Raw genomic sequence first — 20,952 nt, forward strand, 5'->3', positions numbered from 1 at the left:
CAAAATGGCGGTTTTTTTGACACAAGTGCCACGATCCACGATTTTTGACCAGTGTTGCGAAAAAAAAAAGAAAGGATTCTGGTGTACATCGAGTATTACCGAATTTTCATTTATCAGCTATACGGGAAACAATATATCATATGTATTCAGTGAATAACTTACCAACTTTAAATAAACTTGAGTGAATTAAGAAACAAAGAAATAATCCCCGAGTATCATTGGGATAACTACTTTTTGGAGGTTTTTAAAACCTAATGGTGTTATGTTAAAAACAGTGAATAAACGGCAGGCAATTATGGAATCCAGCCGTTTAATAAAGTAGAGGTTCGATTATTTGGAGAGTCTAAGGTCTTTTAGGAGTGATGGGAAGAACTTGTATTATTTGGATGAAACTTGGTTCGACACCCACGATATAGTTAAAAAATGTTGGCCCGATGGTAGTAAAAATTGCGTCGCCAATATTCTTCCCTCTAGAGGAAGACTCTTTATTACTCTCTCCTAAGAGTGTAAGTGATTGTCGCTTAGATTATCATCAAGATATGGACAGTGCTTTGTTTGAAAAGTGGTTTGGGAAAAGGTGGAATAGAATAAAATCATTTTTGCAAACAGATTAATTAGCAATGGAATATGTGATAAAAATATCTCAGAATATAATAAACTCTATAGGAAATAAATTAAATAAAGAGAATTTACATATCAGTCAGAAAAAACAAAATTTGTGTATTGTGATGTTATGTAAATCGAGATATACAGTGCTAGCCAAAAGTCCTCTCTCCCGTCGTATCTTTTGAATGGTTATACTTATACTAGTGAAATTTTGAGTGAGGAAATAAACGGACGCAGGCTTGTCAATTAGTCATAACAGGGGACGTAATAGTGATATATCAAGTTAATAGAGCCACTGGCCGATAATGTTAAATGAGACCTTATAGCAATAGCTATGTATAAATAATATCTAGTTTGAAATATATTGAACATACCAATTCAATCATACTAATGATTATTGTTTAACGAGACGTTTAAATGTTTACATAGGCAGAATGGTACGTACTGCAGCCGACAAAGTAGCAGATATCTTAATAATATCCTCACGTCTTTGGTGAAAAACATACTACATGTCCAGAAAAAGTAAATGTTTAATCCCATAGTTGGACCTGTTTTTCTTAATACTGAACCGGTGAAGTGTATCTGGAGATGTTACAAAACGCAATTGAGCCATTAATTCTTGAAGATAATCCGAATGAATTCGGTAACTCTTCAACAAGATGGTGTTCCTGCATTATGGTGCAGTAAGACGTTACCTAGATGAGGAATATCGTGGTAGATGGATTGGACGACGAAGTTCAGTAGAATGGCCAGCCGACAAAGTAGCAGATATCTTAATAATATTCTCAAGTCTTTGGTGAAAAACATACTACATGTATAGAAAAAGTAAATGTTTAATCCTATAGTTGACCTGTTTTTCTCAATGCTAACTTAACCGGTGAAGTGTATCTTAAATTATCATTATCACTGGTATTAAATTATCACACTAAATTAAATTATCACTGGTTTTGCCATAAAGTGCCTTTATTGCCCTAATCATTTTTTATTTTATTTAAACACTAAATCACTAATAAAAATACTTACTTTAGCTAGAAATTCATTATACAATGCTAACCAAAAGTCCTCTTCCCTCCTATCTTTTGAACGGGTTACATGTACTTATTTATAATAATGAAATTTGGCGGGAGGAAATAAACGGAAGTAGGCTTCTCAACTAGTCATTAAAGGTGACTTAATAGTCATAGATGACGTTACAGAGCCACTGTGACCGATAATTTTGAATGTGACCTTATGGCAAGTGATATCTCGTAAAATTGTAGTTTTACTTTTAATTAATAAAGATTTAAGAACCTCTTTTTACATTAAGGGTTCAAAATGAGCTCCATCTACTTTCTGATAGAATTGCACCCTATTGCTAAACTCTTACTCTTACTCGTTCAAACGTGTCGGTACATTCTTCAAGATTTCGTTGTTTCAAAATGTCAATACTGTCGGGTGCTGTAGCGTAAACCCTAGATTTGAATTACACCGATAGAAAAAAAATCTAATTTTAATTTCGCTTTTAATTAATAAAGATTTAAGAACCTCTTTTTACATTAAGGGTTCAAAATGTGCTCCATCTAGTTCCTAATAGAATTGCACCCTATTGCTAAACTCTTACTCTTACTAGTTCAAACGTGTCGGTACATTCTTCAAGATTTCGTTGTTTCAAAATGTCAATACTGTCGGGTGCTGTAGCGTAAACCCTAGATTTCAATTACCCCCATAGAAAAAAAATCTAATGGTGTGAGGTCCTGTGACCAAGCTGGCCATTCTACTGAACTTCGTCGTCCAATCCATCTACCACGATATTCCTCATCTAGGTAACGTCTTACTGCACCATAATGCAGGAACACCATCTTGTTGAAAAGTTACCGAATTCATCCGGATTATCTTCAAGAATTAATGGCTCAATTGCGTTTTGTAACATCTCCAGATACACTTAACCGGTTAAGTATTAAGAAAAACAGGTCCAACTATGGGATTAAACATTTACTTTTTCTGGACATGTAGTATGTTTTTCACCAAAGACGTGAGGATATTATTAAGATATCTGCTACTTTGTCGGCTGCAGTACGTACCATTCTGCCTATGTAAACATTTAAACGTCTCGTTAAACAATAATCATTAGTATGATTGAATTGGTATTTTCAATATATTTCAAACCAGATATTATTTATACATAGCTATTGCTATAAGGTCTCATTTAACATTATCGGCCAGTGGCTCTATTAACTTGATATATCACTATTACGTCCCCTGTTATGACTAATTGACAAGCCTGCGTCCGTTTATTTCCTCACTCAAAATTTCTCTAGTATAAGTATAACCATTCAAAAGATGCGACGGGAGAGAGGACTATTGGCTAGCACTGTATATTTCGATTTACAAAACATCACAATACACAAATTTTATTTTTTCTGACTGATATGTAAATTCTCTTTATTTAATTAATTTCCGATATAGTTTATTATATTCTGAGATTTTTTTATCTCATATTCCATTACTAATTAATCTGTTTGCAAAAATAATTTTATTCTATTCCACCTTTTCCCAAACCACTTTTCAAACAAAGCACTGTCCATATCTTGATGATAATCTAAACGACAATCACTTACACTCTTAGCAGAGAGTAATAAACCGTCTTCCTCTAGAGGGAAGAACATTGGTGACGCAATTTTTACTACCATCGGGCCAACATTTTTTAACTATATCGTGGGTGTCGAACCAAGTTTCATCCAAATAATACAAGTTTTTCCCTTCACTCCTGTAAGACCTTAGACTCTCCAAATAATCGAACCTCCACTTTATTAAACAGCTGGATTCCATAATTGCCTGCCGTTTATTCACTATTTTAAACATAAAAAAACCATTAGGTTTTAAAAACCTCCAAAAAGTAGTTTTATGATACTCGGGGATTATTTCTTTGTTTCTTAATTCACTGAAAAGTTTATTTAAAGTTGGTAAGTTATTCACTGAGTACATATGATATATTGTTTCCCGTATAGCTGATAAATGAAAATTCGGTAATACTCGATGTACACCAGAATCCTTTCTTTTTTTTTTTCGCAACACTGGACCGTCTTTTATAAGTTCGTACACTGATGTCAAAAATCGTGGATCGTGGCACTTGTGGTTCGAAGCATCACTTTCTAGTTGGTATTGTCTCTAAGAATTTGTTAAGTGCAATTAGCGCTAAGTACGTCTGATATCTGATAACTGCTAAAATTGCATGTTTATTTCTGTCTTTGATTTTTAATTTGTTGAATTGGTACTAAACAAAGTATACAGACAATAAAGAGTTAAAAAAAATGGTAAGATTAATGAGATACATAGAATCCTTGCGCTTAAAAGTGAACCAAACTACTGGGGCGAGAAGGCTGACTTCTGTTCTAAATGAACGACAAAAGAAAAATGAAGTTCTTTTCAAATAAACTTTCTTTTCACAGAAGCCCATTTAGTGATAATTTTATATTAAGTAAACATTATCCTTTTACCTGAATAAAATTCCAAGAAATTTTCTAATCTCTTAGAAACACTGGCTTTACATACCTAGAAATTTGTAATTCTGAATTCAAAGTACAAATGCAATTAACTGATTAAATTTAAATAGGTACACAAAATTATGCTTAAAATTTTATTTACCAATCGTTAACAACTCAAAATTGAAATACGTACCTGGCTACACCTACTTTGTATCATTTACTTTTGGCTAGCATTGTATAATGAATTTCGAACTAAGGTAAGTATTTTTATTAGTGATTTAGTGTTTAAATAAAATAAAAAATGATTAGGGCAATAAAGGCACTTTATGGCAAAACTAGTGATAATTTAAGAGTTTCAAATTACTCTTAACACTCTCGCCGCCAAGTTAATGTGCACTCTGTATTGACACACGTGTAACATTAATGTACACTTACAGCGTTTCACGTTAACAAAATAATATAGTTTTGGCGCACGAAGAAAAAATTTAAAATATCATTGGCAGCGAGAGTGTTAAAGAAAAATTGAAACACCTAGTATTTATGAAAGTTTAGAGATAGGAGAAAGGATAGTGGTAGCGTGGTAGATAATTTGAATCGTAGACAACTTTGGCTGATGCTGAAATAATGGTCAACTGGAAAATATTTTGGGATTTTCAAAGCGATATAACAAGCAATATAATTTTCTTGTCGAAAATTTGGCTTTTAAAAATATTAGCCTAAAACAGAATTCCCTAACAGTTTTGATTCTAACAAATGATTTTTATTCACTGCGACTTTACATATATAGGATACAATATTCCAGTACACGAACATTCGAAATACGCGTTTATGTGCTGTACTTACCAACTTGTTTTTGACACCATTTATTTTCAAACATTTTCGAAACTAGAAATTATGTTATGTTCAAAAATCAACTCAATCTAAATTTGGTAACATTAACCAGTAATAGGCTTATTAAAATATTATGCTCATCAATAAAATTTGACTATGTTCAAGACTCTACCTAATAGAAGTGGTAGGATACCGAAAGCAGCTAAAAGTGAATTTCATATGTTGGATACTCTCAGATGTGATTATAGTAATCATAGGATCCTTCCACAAGAAAAGAGATTTGCTATACCAAAGGGCCAATTAAAATTCAAAAGTGCCGACAATGTATGGTAAATGTAACGCTTGTCTTTGTGTGGGCTATTTCTAGTCCTGGGATCCGTCTAATTGTTCGTACGTGGGTACGTGCGTTTCATTTTTTTTCAACCAGCCTTTCTAAATTTATAACAATAAACTTTAAGCCGTCACCCCCTACCCCGTCGCTACCCAATAAAAACGTCATTTTTTTCGTTTTTATTTTTTGGTGGGTTGCAATAAATTTAATTTTTTTTTAAAAATTCACACGCATATTTGCGGCTCTTACAAACCTTGTATATTTTTTTATAGATCCATAAGATAAATTTCCATAACCAACAAATGAATTTTTTTTTCGAAGAAAGCGTATAACTTTTGTTTGGGGATGGCTGCAGGTCTAGCTTTTTTTCTATTTTGTGTATGTAATTAAAAACTATATTTCTGATTTTTCCGCCAGGTGCGCCACCTTTTTTTAGGGTTTTTTTTCCAGTTTATAGACTTCAAAATGAATCAAATCAGGTTTTTTTATAGTTTATGTTAACTTCGATAAACACTACGGCTGATCTTAGGGAAAGTCTCACTATAGAGGCAAATACAAGTCTCATTATAGAGTTAGCATTTATTGGGGACATATTGAAAAGGAGACCTTAAATATAGAGCAACGAGATCTTAAATATAGAGCAACGGTGACATTTAAAATTAATCTAGAAACGATCAAATGATCCATACTTACGATAAACTATAAAATAATTTATATTTAAACACACTGTTTCCAGCAAATTAAACATACATAACTAAGATCACACAGGTATTAATTAATTAAACATATGAAACAAGATCGTTTTGTGAGCTGAGATTTTTCTTGAAATAATTTATTTATACTGTTTTAAATTTTTGAAAAATACTTTTCCCTTTCAGAAACACATTTTTGCAATTCGTTTTATTGAGGACGGTGTATTACACACCAGAAGGTATGAATGCTTGTCCTTTCTTCTTAAAAGCGTATTTTCGTTTACACTACGGCATGCTCGTAATTTAAGCAGTTGCTACGTAGTTAAGACACAGATTGGTGATAATTTTCTGCACCTAAAGTAAAAGGCGTTGTGTAGCGTAATTATTTTGTTAAGGAGAAAGATTGGTTAAGAATCCTGCCTTTTGTCTCAGAGCCATTCTTTCTATTGAAAAGATCATATATACACCGAAACATATCGTAGTGTAAAGAAAGAAGACAGGCATTCTTAGATACTGGTGAATAATTCAAATAAACAATATGCTTAACATTATTTTACTAAGATTTGGAAATGATCTTGGGATATATGTATCTCAACCAAAACATCATGTTGAACGAGGTAAAAATAATAAGACATGATATTTACATGCCAACCCAATCCAAACAACTAATGGTCTGTGCAAGTTGTTATTAATGAGTTGGTTTTATGTACAATAAAATTAAATTTAAGGCATGATGATAAAAATTCAAACAGAAATATATACATAGTGATACATGACATATTTTACAAATCTTATTATTAAATTATCACAACTTTTGTAAACACTTAAACCTACAGAAATACTTTATTTTGTCGATTAAGGGTGACTTAAAGTGCGAAATTGCGCACTAGGAAATATCCTTTGATGTAGAAGGTTTTGGACTGCATGAACTACTGTCCATGGTTTCATAGGTGGCGTGTTTGGAGCACGTGATGCAAATGTAGTCTTCGTCCTCTTGAATATCCCCTGCAGAAAGTCCAACACAAACCATGTGAAACCATTTGTCACAACCTCCATCACATTGCACCCAGTCTATCTTCTTTTCTTCTGCGGGCTTCTGGCAACCATTGGCAGCACAGATGTCTTCTTCATCGTCGTCATCGTCTTCGTCTTCGCTCTCTGTAGAGGGAGAAGCAGTAGAGGACACTTTGGGTTTTCGACCTCGTTTCTTGCCCTTTCGTTTCCTGCCTGCTGCTTTGGCTCTTTTTAATCTTCTAAGTCTCATTTTAGCCTCTAGGTCCGTTTTCAAAGACTTAGGCACTTTCTTTGTGGTATCAATCTCTTGCTGTTTCTTTTCTGCCTCTAGTTTCAAACCCTTGGACACTTTCTTTGTAGTGACAATCTCTTGTTGTTTCTTATCTGTCTCTAGTTTTCCATTTTTGGACGGTTTCTTCGCAGTGTCAACCTCTGGCTGCTTCTTTTCTGGCTCGACTTTCACAGTCTTGGACAGTTTTTTAGGAAGATCCATTTCTTCAGAAAGACGCCTTCGTTTTTTTTTCGGTCGCATGCTCTTTCTCACAGCCTGTAAGTTAATAAAATTTTGTTAGATTTATGTAGCAATTACATTTGTGTGGGGAAAGAGGTATAAAATAAAGGTGTCTAGGTATAAAACAGTTGGTTTTATAGCTATTTAGGAATTAGTTTTAACAATTAGTACAAAAATAGAAGTGTTTTAAAGACATTAAAGTTTTCATGTCTTCTCATCTCTTTTGATCACTACAAAGTATTTATAAATAAATGACAACAATATGAATATACAGCAAGTACGATACATTTCCTCCTTTGCTAGATGATCGCATTGAATTGGCTCTTTGAGAACTCTTAACCGGACCTGCTGACTAATAGTTGTCTATCTATAGGTAAAACTTCACTTGGCTTATTGTGATGTTAGAATACCCAACAAAATACTTAGTAAGACGCGTTGATCATTTATTATTTGTTTTATTACTTGCTGCCTTAGTCGTTTTCCGATCTTCAGTTGGAAAAATTATATCACGCTTCCTTGGAGGTCGGAATAAAGATTAACATGAACAAGACGCAAATAATGACTAATCTGGCGCTAAATCGAAATATTGCTGTTGATGGAAGAGATATTGAGCAGGCTTCATCGTATAAGTATTTAGGGCATGACATTTGATTGGGCAGAGATAACCAGACATGTGAGCTCCCACGTCGCATAGGATTAGCCTGGACAGCGTTTGGTAAATCAGACCTACCCATATGCCCCAAAAAGAAATCTTTGACCAGTGTGTGTTACCAGAGGATCTGCTGATTGGTTGTCTAGATTGTGCACAATGACTAAAGAAAGTAGTTCCTAGTCTGACACCCTAGCAAGGCTCAAGCTTCCAGACCAAGGACGAGAGCGCTTGCACAACATATGTTTCAGATGAAAATGGGTTGAGGTAGGGGCTGAGCGGATACTAAGCTGATTATGAATCGTTACTAGCTCAAATCTCTACCATGGACCGTTTGGTGAAATAGTCCTTCGGAGAAAGAATGGGAAAAGTCATTTGAGGAGATCAAGAGGCTTAACATGCGTCCATATTTTGGCATAGAAAGAATTAAGTATAGGAAGAGCCATACCGTCAGAGCTGGAGATGGTGTTAGTCCGTTCAAAACGCCAGATTTCCGCCAGTAGTAAAATATGACATAAGAAATTGGAATGTACGAGAACACTTCGTGTTACAATCACGGGCAAATTCGATTTGATCGTGTCACTCCAACTCTGGTGGTATCAAAGTTCGGAAATCCGAGGGAGACAGAGTGGGAAAGCTATAAAGGTATACTCGGAAGCTCTCTCGGGGGATTAATAGGTATCAATAGAGACGTTAAGGGCTCGAATTGGCCGTGGAAATGGTAAGTGAGACCATAACGACGTCTTAACACGAAAGTTACCCAGAGAGATCAAAAAAACAAAAGAAAAATACACCTTGGTTGAATAAACTTTTACAAAAACTTAGGCCTATTTAATAGGACCAAATCGAACTAAGAGTGAGATAACTACAGAGAAAAACTTAAGCAGTACAATAAAAAAATCTGTAAATCCAAAAGGAACTCATGGAGAATTGTTTTTATTGTAAAATTGAATTATCCTCAAATGAAATAATTAAGCATTTCTCAATACTTATTAACTTATAAATTTCTATATACTCTCTAGGCGTGATATTTATCTGTGCAACTATTAATCAGATTGTGCTTGCAGCTAAAACTATGTATACATCCTATGCATAAAACCAAAGAATTGTATATGTAGTCTGAGGTTACAAATGATAAAAAAGAAAAATATAACCAAATTATATTTTAATTTAACTTAAAATAAAAGAATAAAACAATTTGTACTTACTATTAAAGGTTCTTTGGGTTTATCTTTTTTCTTCTAAAATAAAAAAATAAAATAATATAACTGTTAATGAAATAATATAAAAAATAAAAACAAAAAAGAAATCAAAATAATAACTAAATAAATTATTAAACGGTAGATTGTTGCTGTGTATATTAAAATTCCTAAATTTATCATCCTAGAATCGATAAATATCAAAGGAATTAAATAGAATTAGAACTAAAAAAGTCAGTTTAAATATCATCGTCAATATACAGTAATGCTGGATAAATATTAACCTAACCATATTATCAAGGACCGTAGGTTTTCAGGACCGATGTTTTATAGATACATTAGTTTAGAGGGCAATTACTTTTTAACGCCAAAGTTCGCATTTTATTTATGGTTAAACTAAAAAACCCAGATGATGACAAATCTTGTAGTCAGCGAAGATATATGCGGAGGAAAAAGATCCATTTTTCAGTTTCAGATCAAGTAATGGTCTGTAAATACCTAGGTCACGAGATTCGCACAGGCAAAGATAACCAAACCGTTGTCTCCGTCATATAAGAATGACTTGCGCAGCCTTTGGTAAGTTGAACCACATTTTCAAATCGTCCGACATACCAATAAAACAAAATCTTTAATCAGTGTGTTTTGCCAGTATTGACTTACCGAGCGGAAACGTTGACTATGACAAGGAGAACAGTGAAAAAGATCCGTGTGGAACTGTGCAGGTTACGTGGCTCGAATGACAGATAACAGATAGACAAAGCGGATACTAAAATGGAGACAAGAGATGATTCCTACCGAAGCAGAGGTCGTCCACCAACACATTAGACTGACGACCTAAAACGTTGCCATACGAATTGGATGCAACAGGCACAAGATAGAAACAGATGGAAAATTATGAGGGAGACCTATATCCAGCAGTGGACAAGCGAAGATTGAATGATATATTCAATGAATAACTTAAAAGGACGATTTTGAATTGTTATGACCTCTCTAAATATCCACGGAGAGGAGTTTCATCTTCCAATAAGAAACTGTTTCTTCAAAAAAAATCTGGTTGTTGTAGTGTTATATGTTTTCTACAACGACTGATATTTTACAATGCCAAAGACGACAATTTCTCTTCTTTAGTCAAACGAGTTCTTATACTTTTGCTGTTCCAATGTAAACTGAACCACAGCTATTGAGAATACGATAAAGTCTTTGATATTTAGCCGATCTTTGACTATTATAGAATGTCAGTAAATTTGAAAATGGAGTAGATATTATGTGTTGCTAAGAATTTGACCATTCGATCCGTTTGATTGTAAGATAAAGCAAGACAACTTTTGCACGTTGTTAGTCGATATTGTGATTTACCTTTTTGTCGTATAGATCTTTTGAGTTTCAGTGGTACATATTCCTTATGTCCCAACACTTTCTTTAGATATTTAAAATTTTCCCCAAAATATTCTGGTTCACATATTCGGGTAGAACAATCTGTTAATGTTTTTATGACTTCTCTCTTTTGTCTACGATGCTGGCTACGTGTGCATTAGTTTACGGTACACTCTGTGTTCATTGGATTTTGTCTAAAGTTAAAGCAGGAACGCAATACGTTTGTTTTTATCTATTTCCATGGTGATTTAGTGCAAATCAAAGATGATACAAACAAAACCTAAAATTGGTTAAACATCCAGAGAACCGTTGTCCACCCTAGCAATTTCACACTTTCCCAGTATAGGCCAACTAAGTTAGATTTGTACTCGACACAACTGTATAGGTTGAAATGTGCAGTATGAGATAATCCAAAAAGACCCTCATCTAGAGATTCGTAAATTTTTTAGTACTATTTTTAAATAAACAACCCATTTGTTCATGACTTAAAACTTTGAGAATTTAGAGATTTGAAGTCAACAGACACCATTTTCAAAAAAAAAACAAAATACAGATACAGATACAAAAAAATGATATGCTAAATTAAAATCGGTTAATAAAAAAGTTATTGCAAAATCAACAACACAATCCCTGTTTTTGAATATTAATAACTTATTTATTATTTTTTAAAATTTGTTTAAATCTACCTGAACTTGAGGGTCTTATCGTCTTTAAATTGAGTGCAAAAATAGGCCAGGAGCTGAATAGATTTTACGAAATTTATTTTGTTTATAAGATTTTTCGAAAAATGTGCTAATTTCAAGGAGGGTCCAGATAATTTGACTGAATGGATGGCACTTATTTTCTTTATTAAGACGTATACTACTAACCTATGGGAAAAAGTTCTTATAAAAGAAATATGGATACAGAAATCCCTCCCCAATTATTGTAATATTTTAATGCTGTGCACCATACACAAAAAACGAGATATCTTTGAATGCTCTAACCACAGAGGAATTACGTTTCTAAATGCAGTGTATAAAATATTTTCCACAATACTATGTCACCATATGCAGATCGGGTAGTAGGAAAATACCAGGCTGGTTTCAGAGGTGGTAAATCTATTGCAAGCGTGAAACAAATTTTAGAAAAAACACTGGAATATGGCATTGATACTCATCACATATTTATAGACTACAAAGCAGCCTACGACTCTGTGAATAGAAGAGAAATGTTCAAAGTAATGAAAGAGCTAGGAATACCAAACAGTTGGTAAATTTAACAAACCTAACTCTTGAAAAATTTGAATGTACAGCACGAATTAGGGGGAACTATCTGAACCTTTTAAAACAAATAATGGGCTGCGCCAGGGAGACCCTCTCTCCTGCATACTGTTTAATCTGGCTCTGGAAAAAGTAATACGTATGTCACAAATCACAACCACTGGTTAAATATATAATAAATCAGTGCAAATCCTGGCCTATGCTGATGATATCAATATTGTTGGGAGAACAGAAAACGCTGTACGAGAGGCGTATGTAGCATTAAAAAAAATCAGCTACAAAAATGGGTTTAATAATAATTTCCAGATTAATCTAGCTCTGGAAAAAGTAATACGTACGTCACAAATCACAACTACCGGTTCAATATATAACAAATCTGTGCAAATCTTAGCATATGCTGATGATATCAATATTGTTGGGAGAACGGAAAACGCAGCACGAGAGGCGTACGTAGCATTAAAGGAAGCGGCTACAAAAATGGGTTTAATAATAAACCCCAACAAAACAAAATACATGAAAATAGGTACGCAACCACAAACACTACGGCCACTTGTTATAGAAAATGACGTCATCGAAGCAGTTAAAGAATTTGTATACCTGGGAACGCTCGTCAATACTGAAAATGACACTACCGCAGAGATAAACCACAGAATTTGCACGGCTAATAGATGCTATTTTGGGCTTAATCCCCTTTTTAAATCTACAGTTATATCAAGAAATACAAAAGTAAAACTCTACAAAACAATAATACGCCCAGTCCTAACATATGGTTCAGAAACCTGGACTTTAACAAAAAGCAATGAAAACATGTTAGGATGTTTCGAAAGAAAAATACTAAGGCGCATCTATGGAGCGGTAAATGAAAATGGTGTCTGGAGAAGACGATACAACTTCGAACTCTATAGGATATACCAGGAACCAGATATCGTAAAACACATAAAGATAGGACGTCTGAGGTGGGTAGGCCATGTAATGCGGATGGAGCAAACCGACCCAGCTAGAAAAACGCTCCTTGATAGACCTATTGGTCAAAGAAGAAGAGGAAGACCCAGAACAAGATTCCTAGATAACATCGATGAAGACATGAGAAATATGGAAATACGTGCTTGGCGGAGGAAGGCGATGGATAGGGACGACTGGAGAAAAATTCTTGGGGAGGCTAGGACCCACACAGGGTTGTAAAGCCAAAATGAATGAATGAATGAATAATTTCCAGAAGATGAAAAGAATTTAAAAAATATGGTTTGAATATTATATTCAAAAGATAGTTGTAAAAAAATTACTTTTGGCCCTTTCTCCATTATTCATATCCAGCTTTATTCAAATAAATAAAAATAACTAAATACTTACATCAAAATCAATATATATTGGTTCCCGATATGGGTCTCGAGATGCCTGCAGTATTGTCCAAAGGTCGAAAGTCTCGTTTAAAGTAACTTCTAACAGGTCTGCTTCCATAAGTATATCCTGCAAACGTTCTTTAATTTCTGGACTAAGAATTAATCTATAATCGTCCGAATCAACTTTTGGCAAGTTTAAGGAGTAGGCATGTTCTCCCATTCTATCAGAATCATATTCTGAAGAATCTCTAGCTGCGTCATCTGAATCTGTTGTACCACTATAACTACCTACCTTTTCATATGTTTCTTGAGGTTTTGAGGTCAAATCAGGTTTTCTAGTCGCTCGTTCCCTTGAATTTCTTTGTCTGGTAGCTTCTTTTTTTGCTGATTCTGTTTCAGTTGCTTCCGTATATTTTTTAATTAATATTTCCAACTCATTTTTAGCTGACTCTACTTCGGGATGTAGCATGAGCTGATTGGCTCTTTCCTGCAACTGCAGAGCGCGTTCCGAGAGCCACTGCAAAGCCGCTCCTTCACGCATAATAACAGGTAATTCGTCTATACGCACTAGAAGATCTTTGAGTTCCATTAATAGAGGACGTTTTGTTCGTACACAAGTTGAACATAAAAATTTACAGTCTTTAAATCCCATGTGAAGTGCAGCGGTGTTGAACTTTCCTGTAAATTTCGTACTGGCCACTTTGGGAAGTTGGACGCAATTAGAATGAAACCAATCTTTACATAAATCACATTGCATCATTATTCCTGATACTTTTTTTTTACATATGCAGAAGTTGGAATTGTCTTTGGGATCCAAACTTTTAAGCCCGTTCGCTGCTTTCACGTTTCTTATGAAATCCAATTCACGGTTTTCAGATTCCTTAAAGCGAGTTGCAGCTTTACATAAAGAAAGTAATTTATTTTTCGGTGGACTTTCTATTTCACTACTTATTTCTCTTGGCATTAGAGCCTCTAATAAGGTAATAGTGGAATTAGTTTTCAAAAAAAGATTGCTCGTTTCTTCTTTCCACCTTTTGGCTCTATCTAGAATAACATTCAATCGGTCTACTTCCACGAGTTGTAAGGCTAGCGATCTTCCTCTCTTTACCAGTCTGTCGACTTCCTCAAAATAAGGAGAATACTCAGACGATTTCATATCTTCAAAAATCTTTAACCAGTCCCTAGCTTTATCTAGGGACTCTTTCAATGGTGCTTCATTTGGAAGGAAGCACTTTATTGTGGCACGTTCTTTTAAGAGCTGATCTACTTGGATTAAAAGATCATTGTCCGTGCATTTAAACAATTGTTCAGCTTTGTCTTCCCAAGTTTCACTCGCTTGTAAAATCTCTTGTAAGTTAATCATCTCTTTGTAACATTCGTGATGTGGATCTAACTTATTTCCAGTAGTTAAAAAATGTTTAAGCCATTCTATTGTATATAAATCTTCCTTTTCTTTATAACTAAGTACACTCTGATACCACTGACAGTGTTTTATACGGGAAGCTAACAGTCTTACACTCGGTAGCTCCAAACTTCTTAGCCCACTTCCTAGGGTATGACAAACTTCTAGGTCAGTAATTAAACATTCTGCTAGAGGCAAATTCAAAAGACGATTACTATCTTTCTCGAATATTTGTGCTTCGTGTAACAGATCTCTAACACAGTTCGTCTCATCCACATGACAAAATACGTCCTCAAGCTCGCTGGAAAATTCAACTAGTTGGTTAAAAGTCAAAGTTATTTTAGCATCATTCGAATGTCGTGTGCGCATTTTGTTGGGATCTAGTTGTTCAACACCGTTAGCATACTTCTCAGCAAGTTCTAGAGCAGCGGAAAATTTCTGAAGTAGCTCAGACTTGGGAAACTTTTTAACAGTAGCTTCATGAAGAAGTTCTCGGCAAAACGTTAACGTACGCTTTGGTAAGTTTGGGTCTAAAACTTCGTTCACATTAGCAACCCAGGCTTCAAACGATTCTGCTATCACCTTCAAATTTTGCATCATCCGTGGAAGTTCTTCCAAAGTGTACCTATACCTCAAAGTTCTTTTTTCAGGAGAACATTCACAATGATTTTGAAAATGTCTTAGACAGACCAGTTTCTCGGCAGAGCACGAGCATGTCATAGCGGATAAGAAACAAGTCGTTTTGCATATTTCACATTGCCTCTCATCGTCATGAAGTAACTCAAAAGCTTCTCTTTCCGCATTAGTTACGCCCTACAACATTTAATATTGGTCCAGAACTGCTTCTTCTGACATTTTAGTATTTTCAAATATCTCTTTGGGAAAGAACCACGAAGTAAAAAATTAACTTATATTTATAAACTATTTATTGATTTATTTATTCAAATACATGAAGTCAATTAGTGAATATTAAACGAAAACCTATATCATTGTATTAATTAAAGGACAGGTTCCTCCAAACCATTTTAAAAAATCGACATTTTTTTAAAAAATTGCTAGAAAACACTCTTGGATAGAATTAGTTCCGAAGGTCCACGCGACCTTGAAGTAGGTTGAGAAGAGGGGAGAACGGTGCACACCAAGTGGTTAATCCGACCGCTTAAACGAGCCGGCTGACGAGCTGTTTACTTTAGTCAGATTTTCTCGAAACCACGTTTTCAACTCTCACTCGTATTTCCAAACTATTGCGCTCATCAACATCAACTAAACGACTGTTTAGATGTGTTTTTCTGTAAAAATGTTTAACTGTAGTTCCGACCACAGCCAATTCAATAAAACCTGTATCATTGTATTAATTAAACGACAGGTTCCTCCAAACCATTTTAAAAAAATCCACATTTTTTAAAAAAATTGCTAGAAAACACTCTTGGATAGAATTAGTTCCGAAGGCCCACGCAACCTTGAAGTAGGTTGAGAAGAGGGGAGAACGGTGCACACCAAGTGGTTAATCCGACCACTTAAACGGGCCGGCTGACGAGCTGTTTACTTTAGTCAGATTTTCTCGAAACCACGTTTTTCAACTGTCACTCGTATTTCCAAACTATTGCACTCATCAACATCAACTAAACGACTGTGTAGATGTGTTTTTCTGTAAAAATGTTTAACTGTAGTTCCGACCACAGCCAATTCAATACAGATTATGAAACCATTTTGTTTTTTCCTTTCGGGTGATTGTTTTCCAAGAAATGACTACACTCACCAACAAATAGAAGAAGTTTGAGCAACCATTTTCGGAGCCGCCAATTTGAGAAAAAAAAAAGAAAAAAAATTCAAGTAGTGTAATGTACGTACTGTCACCTGTAAAAAGTTTGATTTTGAAATATCTTTTGTACTATACATAAAATTTATTTAAAAAAAAAAACGATTTTTGTAGGAACCTGGCCTTAAGCAATATACAGTAGATGAATATACTATCAACTTTTTGTTTAACAGGAATTTATAATTGAGCTGCACTAAAATACATTTATATGTTTACTTATTTTATCAGGTAGTACGTGGCAATATTCAACTTGACACAATTTTATGACTGTTTTCTCTTTCCATGTTATAAGTCAAGCGGGTTGTATGTCTTTAAAGAAAATTTTTTACTTAAGGATTATAAACGTGTTGAATTACGACTGATAAACTTAGCAGCAGCACTCAATATGAAAGTCACTAGCACCTATTTTGTACACAAAGATGAAAGAACAACGAGTCATATTGATCACATCTTAATACATTCAAAGCATGGAACAGACGTAATAAACTGCAGAAGTTCTAGAGGCGCAAACATAGACTCAGATCATTGCCTAGTGATCTCAACATTGAGGGCTAGAATTTCAAATACTAGTAAATAAAAAAAAATGGATACAAAAAAATGTAATGTGCAAAATCTGAAAGATCCGACAATTGCAGAACGGTACTCGGAAAACATAACCAACAGGCTAAGGAATCAAAATGTAAATGAAGAATGCCAAACAGATATAGAATCCTACTGGACCAGAATAAAGGAAGACATTGAAGCAGCAGCGAAAGAGGAAATAGGAACAGAAATTTGTGCCCATAGAAATCATTGGTTTGACGATGAATGCAAGAATGCAACAAAAGAAAAAAATGAAGCTTACAGAAAGATGCTTACCCGACGAATTAGAACAACTGTAGAGAATTACCAGACAAAGAGAAAAGAGGATACCCAAAAGAAAAAAACGAAACCACCTAAATGAGGAACTTAAATATATAGAAAACCTTAACAGAGAGAAAGAATTCAGAGCATTATATAAGAAAGTTAACATCAACAGAAAAGAATTCAAGGCAACCACAAGACAATGCAGAAGTCAGAATGGCGACTTATTAACAACAAAGAAAGATGTATTGAATAGATGGGTGGATGTTAAAGATACAGTTAAAAAATTAGCCAGAAAAAAATCACCCGGAATAGATAATCTCCCAGCTGAACTATATAAAGAAGGTGGTCATGATACCATAATGGCATTACAGCAGCTTATAAAAGAAATATGGACACAGAAATCCCACCCCAATGATTGGAATATTGGAATACTTTGCACCATACACAAAAAACGAGATATCTTTGAATGCTCTAACCACAGAGGAATTTCGTTTCTAAATGCAACGTATAAAATATTTTCCACAGTACTATGTCATCGTATGGCACCATATGCAGAACGGATAGTAGGAAAATACCAAGCTGGTTTCAGAAGTGGTAAATCGACAATTCATCAGATTGCAACCTCGAAACAAATTTTGGAAAAAACACTGGAATATGACATTGATACTCATCACATATTTATAGACTACAAAGCAGCCTACGACTCTGTGAATAGAAGAGAAATGTTCAAAGCAATTAAATAGCTGGGAATACCAAATCAGTTGGCAACTGAGTTGATCAGTTGGTAACTGAGTTGGTAACTAATCAAAACTAACTCTTGAAAAAGTTGAATGTAGAGTACGAATTCAGGGGGAACTATCTGAACCTTTTAAAAAAAATAACAGGCTGTGCCAGAGAGACCCACTCTCCTGTATACTGTTCAATTTGGCTCTGGAAAAGGTAATATGTATATCACAAATCACAACTACTGGTTCAACATATAATAAATCAGTGCAAATCCTGGCCTATGCTGATGATATCAATATTGTTGGGAGAACGGAAAACGCTGTACGAGAGGCGTATGTAGCATTAAAAGAATCAGCTACAAAAATGGGTTTAATAATAAACACTAACAAAACGAAGTATATGAAAATAAGCACGCAACCACAAATACTACGACCACTTGTTATAGAAAACGACGTCATCGAAGCAGTGAACGAATTTGTATACCTGGGAGCGCTCCTTAACACTGAATATAATACTACCGCAGAGATAAACCGCAGAATTTGCACAGTCAACAGATGCTATTTTGGGCTCAATCTCCTTCTTAAATCCACAATTATATCGAGAAATACAAAAATAAAACTCTTCTTCTTCAGGTGCCATCTCCGCTACGGAGGTTGGCAATCATAGCTACTTTAATTTTTGAGGCAGTAGCTCTAAATAGTTGTTTTGAGATGCATCCAAACCATTCTCTCAGGTTCTTAAGCCATAAAATTCGTCTTCTTCCGATGATTCTTCTGCCATCTATCTTTCTTTGCATTATGAGTCGCAGGATGCCATACTTCTCGCCCCGCATCACATGTCCGAGATACTGTAGCTTTCTTTCTTTAATTGTAAGTTCAACAATTGTAATAAAACTCTACAAAACAATAATACGCCCAGTCCTAACACATGGTTCAGAGACCTGGACTCTAACAAACAATAATGAAAACATGTTAGGATGTTTCGAAAGAAAAGTACTAAGACGAATTTATGGAGCAGTGAATGCCAATGGAGTCTGGAGAAGACGATACAACTTCGAACTTTATACAATATACCAGCAACCTGATATCGTAAAACATATTAAGATAGGACGTCTGAGGTGGATAGGGCATGTAATGCGGATGGAACAAAATGACCCAGCTAGAAAAATGCTCCTTGGTAGACACATTGGTCAGAGAAGAAGAGGAAGACCTAGAACAAGGTTCTTTGATAACATCGATGAAGACATGAGAAATATGAGAATACGTGCTTGGCGGAGAAAGGCGATGGATAGGGACGACTGGAGAGAAATTCTTGAGGAAACTAGGACCCATGTAGGGATGTAAAGCCAGAATGACGATGTATTATAAATATCTTAACGAATCACTCCTACAGGAGAACAGTATCCCTGAATATTTTGATTTGTCCGCATAGTACAAAGGAAAATGAGGTCCAAAAAAAATCTAAACATTTCTGGGCGAACATGAAATTCGCGATATTATCTTGGAAAAACAGAAAACATTTATATGGCATTCTACCTAAAACTACATATGAACATTTCACTAGTGAAACCATCGCCGAATAAAAAAAACTGGCGTCTTTAAGTGTATTCATTGAAAAAAAGAGTAGCATCGGACAAGGATCATAAGGTTTGATGACGTGATAAATGGAAGCAGGTAAATAATAGGATGATTCTTTTATGCACTTTGCAATTTACCAATTTATTAAAAATTCTAAAAGAATAAAAATATTCTAGCTGTACTTTATAGACGAACCAACATGCAGATCGTTGGTGATAGATCTGATATCGTAAAAAGGTGTTGTCGATACACTCAATAAATATTGTAAGTAGGAAGAAAAATCCATATATTTTTCTCCTTACACATTATAATAAAACACGTTATAAGTAGGGAGTATTATAGACAAATTTTCCCCATACCCGCTATTGGTTGTGGTGACTGCTGTAGCCGAAAAACTGGAAGAATATTATTGATATATTTTCTCCATATTTTGTTACACCAAGACCAAGTTAATCGCGTAAACACGATGTCGTCACCTGATTAGTGCAATTCTGGGGCCAATCAGATGACCCCGTTTCTTTGGTCGAACCCATTGCGAACCATTATCGGTCAAAACGATTGGACCAATAGGAAGCTTGACCTCGGAAGTTGCTGACGAGGCACGCGGAATTAGCTATAAATTAGGGCGCATTCTCACTGACCGACAACAGTTGTTTGATGTACCAGACGATCAGCGTTGCTACGTACGGTGGCCGTGCTCCTCCAAGCAAGACCCGTCCAACTTATTGCTTGGTTCTCACAGAGGAATATTTTATCTCCCTTAAATCACGGATTGCTTCCTAAATAATAAATACGTGTTGACGTATGACTTCGAAATTTCTTAAGACACACACTGCTATAAAATTCCTGACTGAGAACAACGTAAAGGTACTAGACTAGCTTGGTACGTCTTTAGACCTTAATATAAAAATATTTTGAAGTTAATGAAAAAGAAATGAAATGCAATGAAATACCTGATAGAACGCTTAATCAAATGTTGGCATAACTATCTGTGAAATAATGCAGCTACAAATGAGATGCACAGACAACATACTAGCATGTTGCCAAGTGGTTATGCATAGAGAAGGTTACGATACTACGAAGTATTTTTGGCATAAGACAGAAGAGAAAATGTCTTCATGTAAAGGCACAAGGTTTTTTCTAAATGTAAACTTTATAATTTATGAATACATAAGAAAACAAAAGCAAACATACATTTTTCACTATAGTTAAAAAATCCCTTAATATTTTGCCCGCTGGCAATATAAATATATTCTGACATTAATTCATAAGAAATATTTGATTTATTAATACACTATCACTATTATTT

General features: G+C 34.7%; 1 protein-coding gene across 2 annotated transcripts in view; it reads right to left on the minus strand.

Annotated features, from left to right (window-relative positions):
• Positions 1-3,133: 3,133 nt before the first annotated feature.
• The window catches only part of LOC140451582 (lysine-specific demethylase 5-like), a 94,683-nt gene continuing 76,864 nt past the window's right edge, over positions 3,134-20,952 (minus strand). For both annotated transcript variants that reach the window (XM_072545419.1, XM_072545417.1), the window contains 3 exons: positions 13,284-15,488; positions 9,307-9,339; positions 3,134-7,485 (listed from right to left, as the gene is read on the minus strand). In XM_072545419.1, coding sequence (XP_072401520.1) covers positions 6,811-7,485; positions 9,307-9,339; positions 13,284-15,488 — 2,913 coding nt within the window. In that variant the 3' untranslated portion in view covers positions 3,134-6,810. The remainder of the gene's footprint in view (positions 7,486-9,306; positions 9,340-13,283; positions 15,489-20,952) is intronic.

The sequence above is a fragment of the Diabrotica undecimpunctata genome, chromosome 10, assembly GCF_040954645.1.
Source record: "Diabrotica undecimpunctata isolate CICGRU chromosome 10, icDiaUnde3, whole genome shotgun sequence".
Lineage (NCBI taxonomy): Eukaryota > Metazoa > Arthropoda > Insecta > Coleoptera > Chrysomelidae > Diabrotica > Diabrotica undecimpunctata.